The 21,562-nt window shown below is 45.7% G+C and overlaps 1 protein-coding gene across 1 annotated transcript in view; it reads left to right on the forward strand.

Moving 5' to 3' along the window:
* The first annotated feature begins 229 nt into the window (after positions 1–229).
* SCRIB (scribble planar cell polarity protein) overlaps positions 230–21,562 on the forward strand; it is a 70,909-nt gene continuing 49,576 nt past the window's right edge. Inside the window, exons 1-14 of the mRNA XM_069096984.1 lie at positions 230–2,114; positions 4,187–4,304; positions 5,302–5,380; positions 5,576–5,665; positions 5,797–5,853; positions 6,071–6,134; positions 6,252–6,326; positions 6,816–6,960; positions 7,345–7,463; positions 7,998–8,197; positions 8,338–8,504; positions 8,807–8,937; positions 9,248–9,373; positions 19,805–20,020. Coding sequence (XP_068953085.1) covers positions 1,956–2,114; positions 4,187–4,304; positions 5,302–5,380; positions 5,576–5,665; positions 5,797–5,853; positions 6,071–6,134; positions 6,252–6,326; positions 6,816–6,960; positions 7,345–7,463; positions 7,998–8,197; positions 8,338–8,504; positions 8,807–8,937; positions 9,248–9,373; positions 19,805–20,020 — 1,746 coding nt within the window. The 5' untranslated portion in view covers positions 230–1,955. The remainder of the gene's footprint in view (positions 2,115–4,186; positions 4,305–5,301; positions 5,381–5,575; positions 5,666–5,796; positions 5,854–6,070; positions 6,135–6,251; positions 6,327–6,815; positions 6,961–7,344; positions 7,464–7,997; positions 8,198–8,337; positions 8,505–8,806; positions 8,938–9,247; positions 9,374–19,804; positions 20,021–21,562) is intronic.

Genomic DNA, 21,562 nt, shown 5'->3' on the forward strand with positions numbered 1-21,562 from the left:
GTTCCCATAATGCTCGACATTCTAGCTGTCGCTCTCCTTGGATTGGCTGGAAAGCCTAGACTACATTTCCCTGCATGCAAAATGGGGAAAAGGAGTGGGGAGGGTTTTAGAGGACTTGACAGAGTGGGCGGAGGGGGGTGGGGTATGGGTCCTTGGAGCAGCCAACAATGTAGGCGAGGCCGCAGGGTCTTCTGGGAACTGCAGTCCACCACTGGGTTTGGGACTGGGGCGGCGGGGGAGGGACTCGCCTTCCCGGCAGGCGGCGCGGCAAGCAGGCGGTTGGGCGGCCGGTGGCGGTTCCGGCGGTGGCAGCGAGGACGGACGGAGGGACTCCTGGGCGGACGGCTAGAGTCGGAGCTGAGACCGAGACCGAGATCGAGACCGAGGCGTCGCTGGGGATTCGAGAGTAACGCGGAAACGAGAGCGGGCGGGATGTGGGAGCGGAGCTTCAGCTCCTGAGCGCCCAGCCGGGGCCGCGCCCCCCGCTCCCCCCCCTCCGCCCCAGGCCTCTCCCCACCCATTTCCCGGGCCTCGCTGCGCTGAGCCCATCGGGCCGGTGAGGAGACGCCCCCGTCCTGCCCCGCCTTCCCGGGGAGCCCCCTTCGGAGACGTCGCCCCGCCCCTCCCCTCCCGGGAGCCCCTTCCCCCAGCTGTCCGCAGAAGCCTCGCCTCTGGTCCCGAGTCCCCTGGCTCTCCTCGAAAACCTCCCAGCTCTCCCCCCAGGTCCCCGATAGGGAACCCCGGAGCTCCTCCAGTCTCCCTGCAGAGACTCGCCTTTGCCTCTTGTCTCCTCAAAGACCTGCCCCTTTGTCCTAGACTGAGGTCTCCCCCACTTTACACACAGATACAGTCTCTTCCCTCCTCCCCACTCGCCCATACTCCACTTCCTAGGCTCCTCATACACCTCTCTCCCAAAAGAACTGGGAAATCCCTTTTAACTGTCCTCGGGGACTTGCCCTCTTCTTCCCCAGGCTGTCATTAGAAACCCATCCCAGAAACTTGCCTCTTCACTTTTCACAGGCTCCCCCCTCCCCCCCCCATCTCTTCAAAGATTCCCTTTCTGCACAGCAATCACTCTTTATATTGGCTTTTTTCACAGGTTTCCCCCCCAAAAAAAAAACCCAAAACAAACAAACATTTCAGCTTGGAGAATTTCTCTTTTTCTAACAAGGACAGCCTTCTCTCATAGTCCCTTCCTCTGTAAGGATTTTTTAAGATACTCTCTTCTAAAATCATTTTTAAGAGGCACCCCTCCTTCCTAGGGTTTTTACTCTCGAAATATAAAACCTTTTTTCATTTTTTTTTCTTTAATTGAGGAATTTTCTAAGAGACCTGAGTTGCATCTGTCATATAGAGAACCTTTCTCACTCCACCTCCTATAAAGAACCCAGTCCTTCCCAGGGACTTCTTTAGGTCTGCCCACCTGGGACCTTAATCATTGCTTCATAATTATTCCTTCCCTACCACCTATCAGGTGCTTTCAAGGGAAGCTTTGAACTCCTATCAGGGGTTTCTTGACCCCAGTCCCTTCCTCTGGCCCCAGTGTTCACCTCATAGGGTCCAGTTCCCAGCCGGCTCAGGCCTGGCCCCCACCTGCCCTCCCGCATGCAGCCCCGAGCTCTCTCGAAGCCCCCTGCCTCCCAGTCCCTCCTCAGAGGCTGCCCAGGGCACCTGTGCCCAAGGCAGTGCCATCGCCAGATCCTGCTGATCCTGGCCTGGCCTCACCTTCCTGCTCCTCGATAAGAGAGGCCAGGGGCTCCTGCTTGTTGCCCCCAGCTCCTATCCTGTGCCTCTCTCCTGATGCCTCCTGTGCAGACCTGCTTGGTTTGGGCTCCTGTAATCCTTGTCTAGGGGGCCCTTGGCCTAAGCTTCTTTGACCTTTCCTTTCCTGCCGGAGTCCCCCCTGCTCTCTTCCCTCTTCTCCATCCTGGGGGAGGGAATCTCCCTGAGGCACCATGCTGAAGTGCATCCCCTTGTGGCGGTGTAACCGGCACGTGGAATCAGTGGACAAGCGGCACTGCTCACTGCAGGCCGTTCCAGAAGAGATCTATCGCTACAGCCGCAGCCTGGAGGAGCTGTTGCTTGATGCCAACCAGCTGAGGGAGCTACCTAAGGTGAGGGGGTCAGGTAGTTATCCCAGGAGGCACTGTTCCTGCCACCCCTGCCAGCAGCATGCATGTGGGAGGAATAGCTAGTTGTCTGCTCCTCGTGGTATGCTGGGCATACCCTGTTGGGCACTGAGAAAAGTGTCCTTTGTTGTCACTGTTGGAACCCAGACTGAGGAGCTTGGAAAGAGGCATCATTTTCTCTGAATACCTGGGGAAAAGGGTAACCCACGTGTGATGACAAAGGGTTGTGTGACAGCACACAGTTTTGTGGATCCCACAAGAGCCATATGTCTTGACTAGAGGGGTTCCACTGGTTCTTCGCTCTGCTGTCATCAGGACTGGACTACTGTTAGATTCTAAGAGACTTGGCAATTGATGGTGTGGGTAAATTGCTTTCTCTTTTAGTAGGGAGCTTCCTATTCTCAATAGAGCCTCCCTGGGGAACTGAGAGGTGGTTAATAATTGGGAGTTCTGAAGAGGAGCTATACAAGGAACTTCTCCTGAGAGACTCCTACATCTGGTTGTCTGGGTATCTTATCTGACACCAATATCATGTGTCGCTTGTCAGTCATCCACATTTCATCTGGGGAGGGGCCTCTGGAAATCTGTGGGCACCTTCTGCCAAACTCACTTTTACTCAACTGAAGGTCCTTAGGTTGAGTCATTCATTGAGCTTTAGTCTGGGAGAAAGTATGTGATCCTGTCCTTTGATCTCTGAGGAGTCTGTAGAAGATACTGGCAGGAGGGTCATCTCCTTGTCCTAGGTGTTGGAGGAGCTTGAGTCAGAGGAGGCCCTACTGAACCAGCCCTGCCAAGTCCAACTGGTTCCTGCTCCACCTGAGCTCCTTCATTCTCCCCTCCCCCTCTTCCTCAGGCTACCTGCTACTGAGAAGGCACCAGGTGGCACCTGTCACCAGGCAGCCACTGCCCATCACTCTGAAAGGGGAGGGGAGAGAGGGAACTGAGATGTGAAACCTGAGCAGGAGTCAGGCAGGCAAAGGCTGTGATTGTTCTAAGCAAATCTTCTGTTCAGGCTGATTAAAAGAAGCTTTTAATTTGCTTACATCTAGGGAGGCCCTAAGTCTACTCCCAGTAGTCCCACCCCTCCTTCTTGGGCTGCCTGGGTTTCCGTCCCTGGGGCAGGGAAGCCTCAGCCTGTCCAGGCAGGATAGGGGTTGGGCCCTTGGGATTTTGGCCTGGATCTCTTTCCTTCCTTACTTCCCCTCCCCCAATGCAGTACCAGCCTTTTCCCCAATATTCCTGTAACTGTTCTACCCTTTCCCCACTGCTTTTTTCCCGTTTGTTTCTACCCCTCTTCCCTTGGTGTCATTGCCCAGGGTTCTGGATTCCTTGCCTTGGCTCCTATGTTGTTCTTGTTCCAAATTCTTGCATGTCTGTACTTAAGGTGCCCACACGTTAGCCCTCATTTACACTGTCCACATCTACAGCCCCTCCCTGGCACCCCTGTTCTGAGGGCCTACCCTGGCTCCCATTGCTAGAGGTCCAGTTGTCCTCTGCCTACTTACTACCTTTGTCAGGCCTTTGTGTACCAGAGATGTGGGTGGGAGCTGTTGTGCTAGTGTCTTGGGAGGGAGGGGGTACTGTTGGAGAAGCAGATTCCAAAAAGCTTTGAAATTCCTAAGTCTTGGTGTTAAATGGCCGGAAATCCGTGTGTTGTACATCACAATGGACAAACAGCCAACTCCCTGGCCTTGAGCTGGCAATCCACAAACTTCCTACCTTCCCCATCTGTGTTCTTAGGTCCTGTGGTCCCAGTTCTGTGGGAGTGAGACTGTGTCTGTTAGAGGAGTAGTAACAGCCTGAGGGGGAGAGCAGGAGATTGAGCAAGCTTATTGGTTTATTTGCCTCTAAGATGGGATGGGCTTTAGGGTTCTTCAGGGCATTGGTTCTAGGGGAGATGGTGGGAAGTGTATGTGTAGGATGTTTGTAGGTTTGGTTGTGAAATGGGAGGGCCTGAGAGGCTGCCTTTGAGAATGCACTTGTTCCCTTGACTTTTCCTTTTAGCCTCACAATTTTAATGACACCCCCACAAAATACTCTTTTCCTTAATTTCCTAGCCTTTCTTCCGCTTGCTGAATCTTAGAAAATTGGGCCTGAGTGACAATGAGATTCAGAGGCTGCCACCTGAGGTGGCCAACTTCATGCAGCTGGTGGAGCTTGATGTCTCCCGAAATGGTGAGAGGCCTTGGGTAAGGGGCTTAGGAGGGGGGAGAGGAGATTTATGTGGTAGGGATTATCCTGGGGTTGGTTACAGGGAAGATGACTGAGAATGGTAGGTATAGATGAAAGGAGGCTCCTGCATTGTGTTAATGTTGCTAGGAAATTTAATAAAATTTTGATCTGCGCCCCAGGTTCCTAATTGTATAGTATACCAAAGAACACCCAACATCAATCCAAAAGGACTTCCCAGATGAGATGTTACTTCAACAGATGTTTAAAAAGGGTCAGGGTTTATTAAGAACACGAAAGCTAGGAAACTTCTAAATCTATAGCTGAACCTGGTGCTATAGGCTTTGTGACAGATGACACTTTGGGTACCTCAGCTCTACCAGCAGACCATTTGTAATTACAAACTTTTTTTATTGTTGGAGTATTTAATATAGTAGTATTCTGTATGCTCATCTGTTTCTATGTCTTTTTTTTTTTTCATTTTTCTCAGTTTCTAAGCAAAAAAAGTTTTGGTAAATTGTAACTTTGTGTCAGTTGAAACTGAGGAAATAGAATTGGGTGGGGTCTTTTTTGTTTCTGTTTTTTAAAAATTCTTCCCACATCTGGATCAATATAGGGAAGGAGGGTCATTTTACTTTTTGGATTGTAACTGCTAGTGTCAGATCTAATAGAGTTGGGATAGAGGAAAGATAGATTCTGGGTTACTTGTGGTCCCTGAGTGCCCTTCCTGCCTGGGCCTTCCTCTGATAGGAATGAGAGGGGGCTACTGGGATGACAGGTTCAAATCTCACCTCAAACACTTACTAGCTGTGTGACCCTGGGCAAGTCACTTAACATCTCTTTGCCTCCGTTTCCTCATCAGTAAAATGGGGATAATAACAACACCTACCTTCCAGGATTGGTGTAAAGGTCAAATGAGATAATAATTGTAAAGTGCTTAGCATAGTACCTGGCACATAGTAGGTGTTATATAAATGTTAGCTATTTATATTCTATCATGCAGACATCCCTGAGATACCTGAGAGCATCAAGTTTTGCAAAGCCCTGGAGATTGCAGACTTCAGTGGGAACCCCCTATCCAGGTAAAAAGGGTTAGGAAGAAGTGAGGCTTAAAATCTGCTCTGTTTTTGTGTGTTTTCTCAGGGTCCTATTCCTATGAGGCAGGGGTGGAACGGGAAGTTAAGTATTCTCTAATCTAGTGGTGGTAGATCAGTCTTTCCCTCTAAGGAAGGTTGTCTGGAGGTCTTTTCTTACCCTGACGCTCTCAACCTTTGTAGGCTCCCTGATGGCTTCACTCAGTTGCGAAGCTTAGCTCATCTTGCCCTGAATGATGTATCTCTGCAGGTGTTGCCAGGAGATGTGGGCAAGTGAGTGAATGAGGGGATCTGGGCAGGGGAGGGGAATTAGGTGATGGGATTCTCTGGGGGAGGGGAATGGCAGTTTGACTAAAGGAGGAACCACCTTCCATCTTTTACTCTTACTCCAATCTCTCTTCCAGTTTGGCTAACTTGGTGACTTTAGAGCTACGGGAGAACCTGTTAAAGTCCCTTCCCACGTGAGTTTCAGCCGAACCCTTATCCTATCTAAGTTTTCTTTTCTGCCTCCAGAGATTCCCTGCCCTCCTAGGCTGTAAGGCTTTAGTTATTTACAACTTTAGTTCTTTGGGGTACAGTTTGAGCTCTTTCCTTCTCTCTCTAGTCCCCTATCCCTTCCCTTGCCCTCCACCAGACTTAACCTATTCTGTCCTACCTCTCCTGCTCTCCTACTTGCAGGTCCCTGTCCTTCCTTGTCAAACTGGAACAGTTGGATCTAGGTGGCAATGACTTGGAAGTGCTGGTAAGGGGCAGGGCCTAGGCCCTGGAGCCTGGAGGTGGTGGTGAGGGTGGGAATGTCTGGGCAGAAGCAAGAGAATTCCTAGTCTTTACTGATACATCTTGTCCTATTCTGTTATAGCCAGACACTCTGGGAGCCCTTCCTAATTTGAGAGAGCTGTGGCTGGACCGAAATCAGCTGTCTACACTGCCTCCAGTGAGTAAAAAGGAGACTAAAATCAGGAAATTTCTCCCCAACTCCCCCTGTTGTTCTGTCTGCTCTATGCTTCCCAACCCCTACCTTCCTTTGAGCCTCCACTTTTCCTCATTCTTTACCAGTCTTCTCTCACTTTTCTTGCCTCTTTCTTCTCTGTCTTCCCTATCTTTTCAAAATTCTCTTATTCTCTTGTGTCTCTCCTTTGAAGCTCTCCAACCTTCCCTCATTTCCCCTAGTTCTAGTCCTTCCTATTTCCTCCATTCCTTTCTGTTCTTAGCTTTTCTTCATTTCCTCTCACGTTCCCCTAGCTTCTCTCTATTCATCTTTTCTCAACTTTTCCTCTTGCCCCATGCATCCTGTCCTTATTTCCAGCTCTCTATTGAGTTCTTTTCTTCCACCATTCCTCAGTCAATAGCTTTTCTGTCACCATTGTCCTTCTAAATCTTTGTGCTTTTAATCTGTCTCTTATCATTTCTCCACTTTTTCTAGGAGTTGGGGAACCTTCGGCGCTTGGTGTGCCTGGATGTGTCTGAGAACAAACTAGAGCAGCTGCCAGCCGAAGTCAGTGGGCTGACCCTGCTCACGGACCTGTTACTGTCTCAGAACCTGCTGGAGCGGCTCCCAGATGGCATTGGTATGTCAGGTGTTTCAAGGACATTAACTTTTTGATGGTGAAGAAAGGCTTACCTAGGGCAAGAGAGGAAGGGAATAAGCATTTCTATAGCACCTTGTCTCTATCAGGCCCTGTACTATGCATTTTATAAATATTATCTCATTTGATCCTCACAACAACCCTTCAAGGGAAGTGCCATTATTATTCCCATTTTACAGATGAAGAAACTGAGTAGATAGAAGTTAAATGACTTGCCAAGAGTCACATAACTAGTAAGTGTTTAAGACTGAATTTGCATTCAGGTCTTCCTAAACTCTAGGCCCAGCACTCTGTTCATTCTGCCACCAGCTGTTCCTGTTAGGAAAATCTCTTTCCTTTATTTACTCTGTATCTTTTTGTCCTCAGGTCAATTGAAACAGCTCTCCATTTTGAAGGTGGATCAGAATCGGCTTTGTGAGGTTACTGAGGCCATTGGAGAATGTGAGAACCTATCAGAGCTTATTCTCACTGAGAACATGCTGACGGTATGGACCACGGAGCCTGGACCACCCCATACATACCCATCTGATTCCACAGGCTTTAAATCCCCCTGTGAGCCTGTCTGTCATCCCTGCATTCCCTGCTTTTGGCCTTACAGATTCTGTCCTCGCCCAGTAATGGTTCTTGCCTTCAGACCCCATGATCCCTGCCTTGGAACCCTTAATTTCTGTTCATGTTATTTCCATCCTTGTAGTCCATGATGCTTTAACCAGTTCCCCTGACTACATAGGCCTCAATAGCGCCCACAGTTGTCCCTGCAGTCCCAACTCTGATACCTGTGATGTTCTCCATGCTCCTCTTCTCCTTCCTTCTTTTGTCTCTGTGGAAGTCCTTTGCACAACTCCTGTACTGAACACTCACTTGGGTCACTAGAAACCACCCATGGGACGGTCTCATTTTAGTTCCAATGGAAGAGGGTTGACCCTGTGATCCTACTGAAAGACTGGGCAGATGTATCACTGACCTCTTGACAGTGACTTGGAAGCCCTGGGTTCATGGCCCATATTGTTCCTTGCCAGGCACTTCCCCGGTCTTTGGGGAAGCTAACTAAACTGACTAACCTGAATGTGGACCGAAACCGGTTAGGAACACTCCCTGCCGAGGTTGGTGGCTGTACCAGTCTGAATGTGCTTTCCCTTCGTGACAACCGCTTGGCCTCTCTGCCCCCTGAACTGGCTGGGACCACTGAGCTACATGTGCTGGATGTGGCAGGGAACCGGTAAGCAGACTTCCCCCTTCCTGTTCCTAGTTTCCACCTCTTCCTCTTCTTCTTGCTTAATGGAGAACAGGAGAGGTGTTAAAGGAGGGGCCCTTGGCTCAGGGGAGCGAGGCCTCTCTCAGTAGACCCCATCCCCCCAGGCTGCAGAGTTTGCCCTTCGCCCTCACCCACCTCAACTTGAAGGCCTTGTGGCTGGCAGAGAACCAGGCTCAGCCCATGCTCAAGTTCCAAACAGAGGATGATCAGAAGACTGGGGAGAAGGTGCTCACCTGCTACTTGTTGCCCCAGCAGCCCTCACCTAGCCTTGGTAGGACATGATAGTATTTAGCTCTCCTTCTCACCCCAACCCTGCTCTCAGTCCACACCTGTCCACCACTTCCTGCATTCCTGCCTCACCTTCCCCAGAGTCAGCCCTAACTCCACTCCTTTTTCTTCCCCTGCCCCAATTTCTCACTTCACCCTGCCCCCCTCACCCTCCCACCCCACCAGGTCTCTGCCTCATCCCATTCCCCATGTTTTTCCCCCACTAGTCCAATTCTTATCTGCCCTGGTCCCCCTCCCTTCGTGTCTTACCCTGGCCCAGTCCCTGCTTCCTCTCTGCTCCTCCAGACACCCTGCTGCAAAGCAGCCTGGATGAGAGCTGGAGTGGCAGCCACAGTCATGTGAACCGGGTCAGCGTGATCCAATTCTTGGAGGAGCCCGTGGGTATGGAGGATGAGGAGCCTGGGGCAGAGAAGAGGGTAAGTTGAGGGGCTGGAGTGTTTGAGAAGCGCTGATGCTTTGGAAGACAGGTTCCCATTCCTCTTACCTGTTAAGTAGCTGGCCCCCAGAGCTACACCAGTCACTGAATTCCTGCCCCCTACACCCTATTTTCAGTCACTGCTTTGTACTTAGCATTCTCTCAACATTACCACCACTAATTCCTGGTCACTCTTTTTGCTAGAGTCACTGTCCTCCTTCTGTTCCCTCCCATCTCCTTCTTCCTCCCTTGGCTCTATCCCACTGCTCAGGACAGGGTCCACTTTCCAATGACAGTCACTCTTACATTAGGGTCTGCAGCGGAGAGCTACTCCTCACCCCAGCGAGTTGAAGGTTATGAAGAAAGTGATTGAGGATCGACGTAATGAGGCCTACACAGCAAAGCCTGATTCAGAGCAGATGTTGCCCACTGAGGAGGTGTGAAGAGGGAGTCCGGGGCTGGGGGTGGGGTGGGGGGACATATCTTTGGGGATAGAAAATTTTGGAAAAGTGTGGGGTTAGGAGAGATGGGAACGAAGAGTAAGAGTACCTGGATTAGGAATGGTTGGGAGATACATCTTGGTTTACTCATCCAAGGAAGTCCTCCAGCATCCCCTGCTAGCGCCTTCTTTTTCTATCTCTGTCCCAGTCTAGCCTACCTTATTCTGATGGCTGCTACCAGCCTAGGTAGCTTTTTGTCTTGGATGAAGTATAGAATTCCTTTCCTTTTGAGTTTCTATCAGGATTGTGAGGTGGAAAGAAGGCTGTATTTGACATCAGACATCTTGGATTCAAGTCCATTTCTTTCACTTACTTAGCTATTAGACCTTGAGCAAGTTGACTAAACTTTTCTGGGCTTTGGTTTTTGCATTTGTGCTGTGAAGTTAATAAGACTTGTTTTGATTGCCTCATAAGGTTAGACTGAGGCTTCACAAACTTGAAAGTTTACATTTCTGGGGCAGCTAGGTGGCACAGTGAGTAAAGCACCGGCCCCAGAGTCAGGAGGACATGAGTTTGGTTCTGTCCTCAGACACTTAACACCCACACACAAAAACTAGCCGTGTAACCTTGGGCAAGTTACTTAACCCCAATTGCTCTCCAAAAGGCAAAAAAAAGTTTACATTTCTATTCTAATATGAACTGCAATAGATGTGTGGCATTGTAATAGTAGTTGAGTGCTGGGCTTATAGTCAAGGAGACCTGTGTTCAGATCTCACCTTTGACAATAGCTATCTAATCCCGGGCAATTCAGGTAACCTGTTTGTGCCTAGTAAAACTCCCTAGGATCATAAGTGTGCTAGAATTAACTCATCCTGTCCTGCAGGAGCTGATTGTTAAATTTTCAGTGTGAGTGTTTACACCTTGGAAGCTGACAAAAGCTATAGACCAGGGCTTGATTTATTGTCTTGTTGATTGCCTAGACTTAAGAAAGCGATAAAATTTTTAAAAATGTAGATCAAACTTAAAAGTATGTTGTACATTTTTGGAGAGCTAGTTAAATATTTATCAGCATATCCCTTCCTAGGACTGTCATAGACAGGTTGTGCTCTTTCTTGATCAAGGGAATTTCCCATGCTAATGAAATCACAGATTTCATTATTTCATTATATAAAAGTATATTTCATACCACTTTTATTCCAGTGTTATTAAGACAGGGCTAGCATTTTTGTTGTGGATTTTTTTTATCAAAAGAAACTTTTACTACAAAACCAAAGAAAACCAAAAAAATAACAAAAACATAGATGTGAAATTAGAGTGATTTTTGGCTATGTTTTCAGAAGTAAAGGTAGCTAGGTGGTACAGTGGCCAAGAGCTCTGAGCCTGGAGTCAGAAAGACTTGAGCTCAGATCCAGCCTCAGACACTTACCAGCTGTGTGATCCTCGGCAAGTCACTTAATGACTGTCTACCTCAGTTTCCTCCTTTGTAAAAATAGCACCTACTGGGCCGGCTAGGTGGTGCAGTGAATAGAGCACCGGCCCTGGAGTCAGGAGGACCTGAGTTCAAATGCAGCCTTAGACATTTAACACTTACTAGCCATGTGACCTTGGGCAAGTCACTTAATCCCAGTTGCCCTGCATTCCCCCTCCAAAAAGCAAAAAATAATAGTAATAATAACACCGACCTCCTAGGGTTGTTATGACGATCAAATAAAATGAGATAATATTTGTAAAGTGCTTTGCAAACTTTGTGTTTGCCATGTGACATTATTAACTATCATAGTATTCAAAGTGAGGGAGGTAATAATACTGCTGTTCCCTGGTCAGATCTCAACTCCGAGTATTTTATTCAGGTATAGGCCCCACATTCAGGAAAGGATATTGATAAGCTGTAGCAGGTGCAAAGGAGAGTGATTTGAATGGTGAAGGAACTGGAAACCATGTTATATGAAGATTGGTTAAAGGAACTAGATATTTTTTATTGGTGGAGGTGGGGTGTAGGGGGAGAGAGCGGGAAGTCACCATTTTCAGATAGTTAAAGGGATATCATGAAGGCAACACATACATCCTTTTCAGGACTAACAATGTGTGATCCTAACTTGGACTGATGACTAAAAGTTATAGGGAGACAGATCCCTGCTGTATATGAGAGAACTTTTTAACTTTCCAGCAGTGAAAAAGGCTGCCTTTTTTAAAAAAGTGCTGAATTCCACATCACTGGAGATTTTCAGGTAGAGACTGTATTAAGACTTATTGCAAATGTTATAGTAAGTGTTCCTTTATCAGCAAGTTGACCTGGGTGACACCTTTCCTACTTTTTAGATTCTGGGAGTTTACAGAATGCAACCATCTGGATCTTACATGATTAAAGTCAAACCACTGATCAGATGGGCTGGGCAGTAGACATTTCCTGAGACACTGAGTCCTAGTTTCTTTCCCTTTCTGGGGATCTGCACCCAAAAGCACCTTTCTTAAATCTTGGGCATTTTCCATTCCTCTCACTTTGTCTTTCCTAAGAAAAGTCTTTAGACCGGTGCTCTGATTCTTCATTTTATGGGATTGTAGACCCATGTTGGAGAAAGAAACTATTATATGTTATAAAAATTTTAAAATAAAATAATAGCTAGCATTTCCGCAACACTTCATTTTGTAAGGAACTTAAAAATATTATCTCATTTTATCTTCATCTATATGTCCTTCACATGTGTTGGTTAGTACTTTCCCTAGCAGGGGTCTCATAATATATTGAATCTTGACTTCTGTTCCTCAGGACTCATCTTTCACTCTTTTTTTTTTTTATTTTGGAGGGGGAAAGGCAAGGCAATTGGGGTTAAGTGACTTGCCCAAGGTCACACTAGTAAGTGTGTCAAGTGTCTGAGGACAGATTTGAACTCAGGTCCTCCTGACTCCAGGGCTGGTACTCTGTTCACTGCACCACCTAGCTACTCCTCACCCTCCACTCTTGTCAAGAGTCTATAGTCATTGCTTCACAACTATTAGTATGTGTTTCCCCTGCTGCTTGGTCCATACTACCCATCTCGTCTCTTCTCCTGGGGAACACAGAGCACAACAGTGAGAGAAATAATAACTTTCATTTCCAAAGCACTTTATGGTTTAAAAAGGCTTTTCTTTGAGCAAACATGAGGTAGAAGTTAGTAGAATGATTATCCTCATTTTATAGCTGGAGAAACTGAGACTGGAGAGGTTAAGTGACTTGCCCAAGGTCACATAACAAGTGCAGGAGCCAGTAACCAAACCCCAGGTCTAATGATGCTTAAGCACAGTGCTTTTCCCACTAAACCACACTGACTCTCCTAAAGAGGTCTTAAGGTGAGAAAAACATTGGAGGACTTTATCATTGCTGCTCTGGGTGTTTCCTTTTTGCTTGAGACCCGCCCTGGAGAATTTCAGGGGCCTTAAGGACTAAGTCGTAGAATCCAAACTTCAGATCTACAAGGAACCTGGGTTGTCTATTCCCACCCAGATCTCGGACAGCATCTCTCTACAACATCTCCTGCAAGTGGTCATGCATCCTCTGTAACCTCTCCAATGCCTACATCCATAGCCAGCCTATTTTATTTTACAACAGCTCATTTTTTTTTAAGTTTTTCCTTATGTTGCACTGAAATATGCTTCTCTGCAACTTCCAGTTATTCCTTATCCTGCCCCCTGGGCACAGGTAAAAGAGTGTTTTTCTCCCTCTTGATAGCTCTTTAACTTGAAGCGATTGTGCCTTCATCTAAGTCCTCTCCAAGCTAAATATCTCCATTTCCTTCCTCATGTGGCACGATTCTAACAATTTTGGTTGTCTTCCCCTGAATATATGCCAGTTCCTCAGTATCCTTCCAAAAATATGCCAGCTAGAACTGACCCTGATAATCCAAGCATCATCTGACCAGATTTCAGAAGACAGTAAGACTCTCCCCTCCCTCTTCTGAAACAACATGTTGCCATTAATGCAGCCCAAGATGTCGTTCTTGTTTTAGGTTGCCATAAAACTGTTGGCTCAGATTAACCTTTTGTTGTTCAGTCATTTCACTTGTGTCCAAGTGTGAATGTGGATTTGTGACCCCTTTTAGGGTTTTCTTGGCAGAGATAATGGAGTGGTTTGCCATTTCCTTTTCCAGCTTATTTTACAGGTGAGGAAACTGAGGTAAACAGGTTAAGTGACTTGCTCAGGGTTACACAGCTAATATCTAAGATTAGATTTGAATTTAGGTCTTCCTGACTTCGTTTTTGGCACTGTACTGTGCCATATAGCTGCCTCAGATTAAGCTTTCTGGACACTAAAACCCCCCCAGGGTCTTTTTTCAGAACTGCTGCCTCACCATACTTTCTCCATCTCATCCTTAGGCAATTGATTTTTTGCACTTAGTGCAAGACTTTACATTTACCCTTAACATATTCTTAACAAACCTCATTTGGTCCCTTGTTCTAATCTGCAAAGATATTTTAAAATTCTTATTGTTATCCAACAATTTATCTACTTTTATGCGTTAGTAAATTTTGTAAAGAGCCAGGAGTCCTTCCGCCTCATTTGCCCTTCTCAGATTTTATAAAATGAAGAAACAGTTATTCCCTCACGAGGTATGAGGGCAGTAAAGGGATGAGGAATAGGAGTAGTGGGAGATAGATGAAGGAGGACGTAGTTAGAAGTATCAGGGGAAATATGGTGACAAGGCACCCCAGGGTGGGAGTGGGGGTGGGGAAGTCTTCCTCTCTGTAGTTATTTTGTTGCCACTATTCTATGTGGATCTTTTCCTGTCTTGAACTATTCTTAGACATTTCATTTCCTCCCCTTATTGCCTGTGTGGATGCTGCTCCCTGAGTTTCCTGGCTGTAGCCTTCCTGTACTCCCCTAAGGTGACTCTGTTCTGCCTTCTTGTGTACTGGTACTATTTGGTGTGTTTCATTGAGCCCACTGCTTATCAAGTCCTTTGAATCTGTAGGTACCAGAGTAATCATCAGAGACACATTGACTTCCAGTAATGTTTTCCTCATTAAAGCCCTTCCTGGCAACATTCATCTCTGCTCACATCAATGCTTCTGGACTTTAAATTTCCTTAGCCATAAAGTAAGGGAGTTAGGCTAGGTCAGGGGTGGGGAACCTGTGGCCATTGTAGGTCCTTGGGTGTGGCCTTTTGACTGAGTCCAAGTTTTACAGAACAGAGCCTTTTATTAAGGGGATTTGTTCTGTGAAGTTTGGATTCAGTCGGAGGGCCACACTCGAGGACCTAGAGGGCTACATGTAGCCTTGAGACTGCAGGTTCCCTCCCTGGATTTCCTTCCATACTTATATCCTGTGATGGCTTGTGCTTTAACTATTCCCTTGCTCCCTGAACTTTGAGCTTCTCCACAATTCCTGTCCAAGTTGCCCTCACCAAGGACAGGGATTTCTTTTAACTTTTCCTTTCTGCCCAGAATTGGAGCAGCCTGAAGGCAGAGATTGTTTCCCCCTTCAGACCCTTTAGGGGATTCTTAGAGGTGAGAGGCTTTTCTGATGTGAGAACCATGTCCTCACCCTTTTACTATGAGAGGCTCCTTCTTTAGAAGTGTTTCTTGAGTGGGACTGTGTTTCTTCTTCTAGTCTAGTCCAGAGCTTCCACATTTGGGTGTTGAATTGTGTACCTGCCAGCGTAGTGTCTACTTGCATTCCCACTATGCATGGCTGGGGTTTTGTGTTGCTCTCTAGTTTTTACTGAATACCTTCTGTATTCTGTGTTTGAGACCATGTGCTGGTCTATGCTGTTGGGAAGACAAACTAAGGGGAAGATAAGTCACCTGTATTTGAAGACTTTACAGATTACCCTCCCTGTATGCCATCACTGAACAGCCTTTCCTCCTTTGATGTTCACTCTCTCCATATATATCATCTGAAGTAGATCCTCTTGGCAGCTATCTACCAACTTCCAGGTCATTCTCTTTTCTCAGAAACTTTGGTAGCTGGCTTACAGTCTTCTCTCCACACCAGCCCCTTTTCTTACACTAAGGGATTTCAGGCTTATTTGTTGTTATTCTCCTGACCCTCATGGCCTTCCAGTTTGTCAGCATCCTTAACTCCCATGATTATACCCTCACTGTGCCTCAGCCACAGACAGGAGCAGTCACACCTTTGACCTCATTATCTCCCACAAGTATAACACTCAGATAGCAAGCAATCTTAAGTTTCTGGCTCTCACTGTAACTTTACATTCCTTCTCTCCTTATTGCCTCACCTCCTTTTAGCCAATCATTTTATTCTTCCCTAATGCCTATCATCTTATCCACATTGGCTATTCCACATCTTTTTTTCTCAATCCTTCAAACTTCATCCCTTCCTCCATTTCCCTCTCCTTCTCAGAAGAGGACCTTGATTTTTACATCATTTAGGAACTAGAAATTATTCCTAAAACCTTTTGACTTCATCCCCCATTCTTTTTCTCCTTTACTTCAGCCTCTGAAGAACATGTAGCACTACTTGCCTAGGCCAGCACTCTACTTGTGTTCTTGATCCCTTCCTCTCTGAAATCTTACCTTCTTTCTAATATTTGGTCTCTCCTCATCTACCGTCACCTTCCCTGCTGCCTACAAACATATCCATGATTCTGCCATCCTTAAAAAAAGATCCCCAGAAACACCTGGCTGTGTAACCTTGAGCAAGTTACTTAACCCCGATTGCTTAGGGGCGGCCAGGTGGCTCAGTGAGTAAGAGCACCGGCTCCAGTGTCGGGATGACCTGTATCAAATCCGGGCTCAGATGCTTAGCACCACACCCAGAAATAACTGGCTGTGTAACTTTGAGCAAGTTACTTCACCCTGATTGCTTAAAAAAAAAAAAAAAGATCCCTCTCTTGACCTTCCCATCCTTTCAGGCTGTTGTTCTCTCTCTCTCTCTCTCTCTCTCTCTCTCTCTTTTTTTTTGTTTTTGCTTTTTGGAGAGGGGAAGGTAGGGCAATTGGGGTTAAGTGACTTGTGCAAGGTCACATGGCTAGTTTTGTGTTAAGTGTCTGAGGTCAGATTTGAACTCAGGTCCTCCTGACTCCCGGGCCAGTGCTCTATTCACTGCACCACCTAGCCGACCATCTATATATCTCTTCACAGCCAACCTCCTTGAACAAGCACATTCATTTTCTCCATTTCCTTTCCTCTTACTTGCTTGTCTACCCCTTGTAATCTTTCAACCTCGTCACTCAACTGAAGCTGCATTTTCCAAAATTACCAGTGAATTGTCAAATTCAGTGACCTTTTTTCAGACTTCATCCCTCTTGACATCACTGCAGCATTTGATAATGTTGACATTCCTCTTCTCCTGGATACTCCCTCTCTGGGTTTTCATAACACTGCTATTTTCACTCTCTTTCCAGTCTAGCTGCTCCTTCTAGGGCTCCTTTGCTATATCATAAATCAGGCCCAACTCTTTACTCTGACCTACCTTTCTTACACTCTGACGTTCAGCCCAACTAGCCTCTTTCCTGTTCCTCACGCTCTGCATTTCTATTCCTTTGCACAAATTGTCCCCTATGCCTCTTTTCAGACTCAAGTACAACCTTCTACATAATGTCTTTCTCAGTCTTCCCCCAGTTGCTTGTACTTCTAACAACCGAAAAGGTCTCACATTTACTTTATACATAGTTTATATTTATTTATGTGTATACATGTTGTTTCTTTTGATGGTAGGCTCCTTGAGTAATAGGAAGTTCCTTGAGAGTAGGGACTATTTCATTTTTGATTTTATATCTAGCTCATAGAATAGTCCCTGTTATTCAGCTTAATTATATTTAATAATTGCTTGTTGATTGATTAAAATCATCCCAGAGAGAGAAAGTATTTTATACAAGATCACAGTTAGTAGTGGGAAAGAAGTTTGGAGAGGTATATGGGTATCAAACAGTAGATTTTGAATGCTAGACAATGGAGGTTTTTGAGCAGGTCTTTGATATGGTAAAAGTATTTTTAAGGAACAGCAGTCTAGTGATACTGTATAGGATTTTTGAAAAGGAAAGGTGAAAGGAAACAAGAAAAACAGCTATTGCAGTAGTTCAGGCATGAGATGTTGGGTCTGCCAGGTGATGCCATGGTGCACAGAGCATTGACCTAAAATCAGGAAGACCTGAGTTCAAATCTGGCTGTGGGACCCTGGGGCAAGTCATTTAACCTCTCTTTGCTTCAGTTTCTTCATCTGTAAAACAGAGATAATAGTAGTCCCTACCTCCCAAGGTTGTTGTGAGGATCAAATGCTATAATAATTGTAAAGTAATTAGCACAGTGCCTGGCACCTAGTAAATTATATAAATGTTAGCTATGGTTATTATTATTATTTTTATGATGATAACATTAAGGACCTAGATTAGTGTGATGGTAGTAAGAACAGATGAGAGACTTTTGGAAATATTGACAAAATTTGGTAACCTGAAAGATAAGAGACCAGGATAGTCCTGAGGTTGCCAAGCTTGGATAGTGGTACAGTTCAGTTCAATTAATACTTGAGCCTGCTGTGTGTAGAAAGACTCTTCTAGATGTTGAGACAGAGAAAGACACAAAGATGTATGATAAATAGTCCCTGCTCTCCTGGAGATCACGTGCACTCCAATGGGGCAGTAAGACATATGTATGAATAACTGTAGTGGAGATTAGCATGTATACGATAGCCACTTCTGGGCCTTGAAGTATGAAAGGATTTTAAAAGGCTAGGGGTAGGGGAGAAAAGAGTATTTTAGGTCTAAGAAAACATTGTATTATCAAAAACAAGTAAGTCATTTTGTCTGCAGTGTGAAATAGTGAGGCTGGAAAATTAGACTGGAGCCAGATTCAGAAGGTTGGACTTTGTTTGCTAGGCATTTAGGAATCGATAAAGGTTTTGATCTGGAGAATGGCGTGATAGCTATGGCAGGTAAGCTTTGAAGTGATGAGGCAAGCTGTAGGGTGCAATTGTAGTAGTCAAGGTAGAAGGCTCTGAGTTAGAGCAGTGGCAATGAACAGAAGGCAACTGATGCCAGAGATTTTGTAGAGATGCTGACAGTGCCTTTGGTGTTACTGACTATCTCCTCAATGGTATTTTCTTTCCCTTTGACTTCAGGGACACTTTACACTCAGGTTCTCCTCTTTCCTAACATTCCTTTCCTGGCTTCTTATCCTCTTGCATTTATTCCTTAAGGAGAAGGTTCTCTAATCTTCTGTCCTTGGCCCAGTTTTCCTTCTCCATCCCCTCTTCCTTACTACACTCATCTTGACTTCACCTGCCAGTTTTATGCAGAGGAATGCCAAGGGCTCCTGTTTATCCTCTATTTTATCTCAGCTCTTTATCTCCCCAAATACCTAATGTAAGAGTCTAATAAACGTTTGATGAATGAATGGGTAACAAGATGTAGTAATAACTCCCAGATGTTGGAGGCAAAAATGGAGGCTGTCAGAGACAACAAAAAGGTTTCAAGTCTTCATGGTTACTATCACTGGAATCAGAAAAGTCAAGAAGTGGGTTTTGGCAGAGGCAGGGAAGATTTTAGTTTTGGACATGTTGGGCTTGAAGTGCTAGAACATCAAGCTAGAGGTGTCATACAGGCAACTGGTAATGCAGGAGACAGTGCCTCTCTAGGACTTTTCTTTATGGAAGTGGTAGTTGAACTCTTGGCAGTTGGTAAGGAAGAGAGTGTTTTAAAAAAAAAAGGAGATGTTTAGCAAAAAGAAGAGTGAGGACAGAGCCTTGGAGAAAACCTGCCGTTAGAGAACTGGAGGCTTCAGAGGAGTCATTGAAAGAGGCAGAGGAGGAGCTGTAAGAAGAAGGAGGATTGGTGGAAGGAATTGGGCATGTTTCCCATGGAAAAGACTCCGGGGAGACATAATTGTCTTCAAATATTTGAAGAGCTCTCATGTGTAGGAGGGATCTTGCTTGTTTGACTTGGCCCCAGAGGGCAGAGTGAGGAGCAGTTGGTGGAAGTTTTCAGAGAGGTAGATTTTTCTTTGATGGGAGGAAAAAACTCCTATAAGAATTACAGCTCTCTAAGAGTGCAATGGGCTCTAGTTCTCTTTTCCCTTTCTCTCCTATCCCCCCTTGAAGTCTTTTAAGTGTAGTCTTGAGTGGCTTCATGCAGGGAGAGGATTTAATTTAGACCATATAGGTTAGATTAGGTGGCTTCTGGCATCACTTTGAGTGGAACTGGAGCTCAAGAGACAGGTTGGGACTAGAGATTAAGACTTATGAGCCATCCACAATCCGGTAGTAGTTGGACACATGATTGTTGACAAGCTTTGTGACAGACACTTAACACACACATACAAAAAAACCTAGCCATGTGACCTTGGGCAAGTTACTTAACCCCAATTGCCTTCCAAAATTAAAAAAAAAAAAAGCAGAAGAATAGCAGAGGTCCGAGAGCCGAGTCTACCCATATTTAGGAAGCAGGTGAATGAGAAGGAGTAATTGAAGGTATAATCTCTGCATTTTCTATATTGCAGGAAAAGAGGCTGAGCTCTCAGTCCCACCAGAGCATGGACTCACACGTGTCTACCAGCACAGCCTCAGCAGGCTTCCTGGAAGAGGAAGAAGAAGAAGAGGTGGAGCAGAAGCAGGGGCAAACATTTGAAAAGGAGACAAGTCACAGAGCCAGTGAGGAGGAGGTGGAAATTATGGCAGCTGGCCATGAGGAGGAAGTGGAGGAGGAATATGATGAGGTATGAAGAACTGGGATATAGGAAGGGGGTGGGGAAAAGGGATGGGAAAAGGTGGGGAAAGGGGGGGGGACAGCATTGCTTTTCACCCTCGCCTGTTAGAGTGGAAGTTCTTCTGTTGTATTACCTGTCTGATACTTTTCACAAATAAGAGGACAATTGATGTTGGGAATTTCTTTGAGATCAGGCCTGTAGTCTTAGGGTTCTAGTGTCATTTAAAGGGAGTACTTGTTGCTTAGTCTGCCCTTTACTGTAGTCAGGGCTATCCTATCTCCATCCTCCTTCCCCCTTGTCCCAGCTTGTAGCTTTTGTTCCATGGTTGTGCAAGGTTTTTGATTCCTTAGTGTGAAAAGCTCTGCTGAAAGGCTTCCTGGAATGAAGTCCTGAGAGGAGAAAGCACTTGCAAGTTGGTCTGCCTCTACATAAAGGTTGCTTTCTTTTCAGGTGATAGGAACAGTTTGGGAGGTGTGGGGGGCAGTAAGAAAGGAAAGAGGGCCCTGTTCTAATAAGATCAGACTGTAGACATTTAGAATATTTTTTTAAACCGTGTTGTCTTTGTTCATTCAATTCAATAAATGTTTATTAAGTACCTACTATGTGCCAGGCGCTGTGCTAAGGGGCTTTTATCCTTTCTTGGGGTTTGTTCTTTATCATCTTCTTTTCAGTTAATATGAGAGAAGTCTCCAGTAGGAAAGTATTTGCATTCCTAGTTTCTCTCCTTCCCTCTCCTGAATTTCTAGCTCTCTCTCTGCCCCAGTCCAGGAAACTGAGACAGCTGTTGCCTTTATCCATACCCTGCCTCTCCTAGGTGGACTAGGGATAAACGGAGCCCCTTTCAGTGTAGCTAGTCTTCTTCCTAAGTAACTTGCACTAAACATCCAAGGGAAAAGAAGGCAAAAATAGCAAAGCAGAAGAATGGGCAAGACTGGGGAGCAAAGCACATTGTCGCATATCATTCTGGCATACGCAGCATCTTGCTACAGATGGGCTTGACTGGCATGGCATTCAGGTTCTGTGCCTTTCTCTATAAATGGGCTCTGTAACCTAGAGATTCTCCTCCTCCTCTCCCCTCCCTGCAGCACCCAGGACACTGGGTGCCACTTATAAAAGAGGAGTCCTCACTTTGGGAAATTGGAAGCAACCAAAGGAATTGGGGGTGGTTGGGGTCAGTGTCACAATACTCAGAGATAGAGGCATGACTGGTCAATCCAGTTTTGCTAAAATGGATAGTTTATGAAGAGGAGTAATATGAAATAAGGTAGGTGGGAGGTAGGTTATTCAGAGACTTAAAAGCCTGGTTAAAAAATTTGTGTTTTATAATAGAGTCAGTGAGGAGCCACAGCAAGTTTTTAAACAAGTCTTGTCAGACCTGGGCCTTGATCAACAAGCATTTATTAAGTGTGTACTGTATGCTAAGTACTTAAGATTATTTTCACAGTTGTATGGAATATAGATTAGAGGAGAGACTGGATGAATGGACGAAAGGTGATGAGGGCCTGAATTAGGTGGTTGTGTGAGTGGAAAGAATTCAGGAGATGTCATGGA

The sequence above is a fragment of the Petaurus breviceps genome, unplaced genomic scaffold (assembly GCF_028583685.1).
Source record: "Petaurus breviceps papuanus isolate PSGF00001 unplaced genomic scaffold, PetGlider_PUasm1.0 350, whole genome shotgun sequence".
NCBI classification, from domain to species: domain Eukaryota; kingdom Metazoa; phylum Chordata; class Mammalia; order Diprotodontia; family Petauridae; genus Petaurus; species Petaurus breviceps.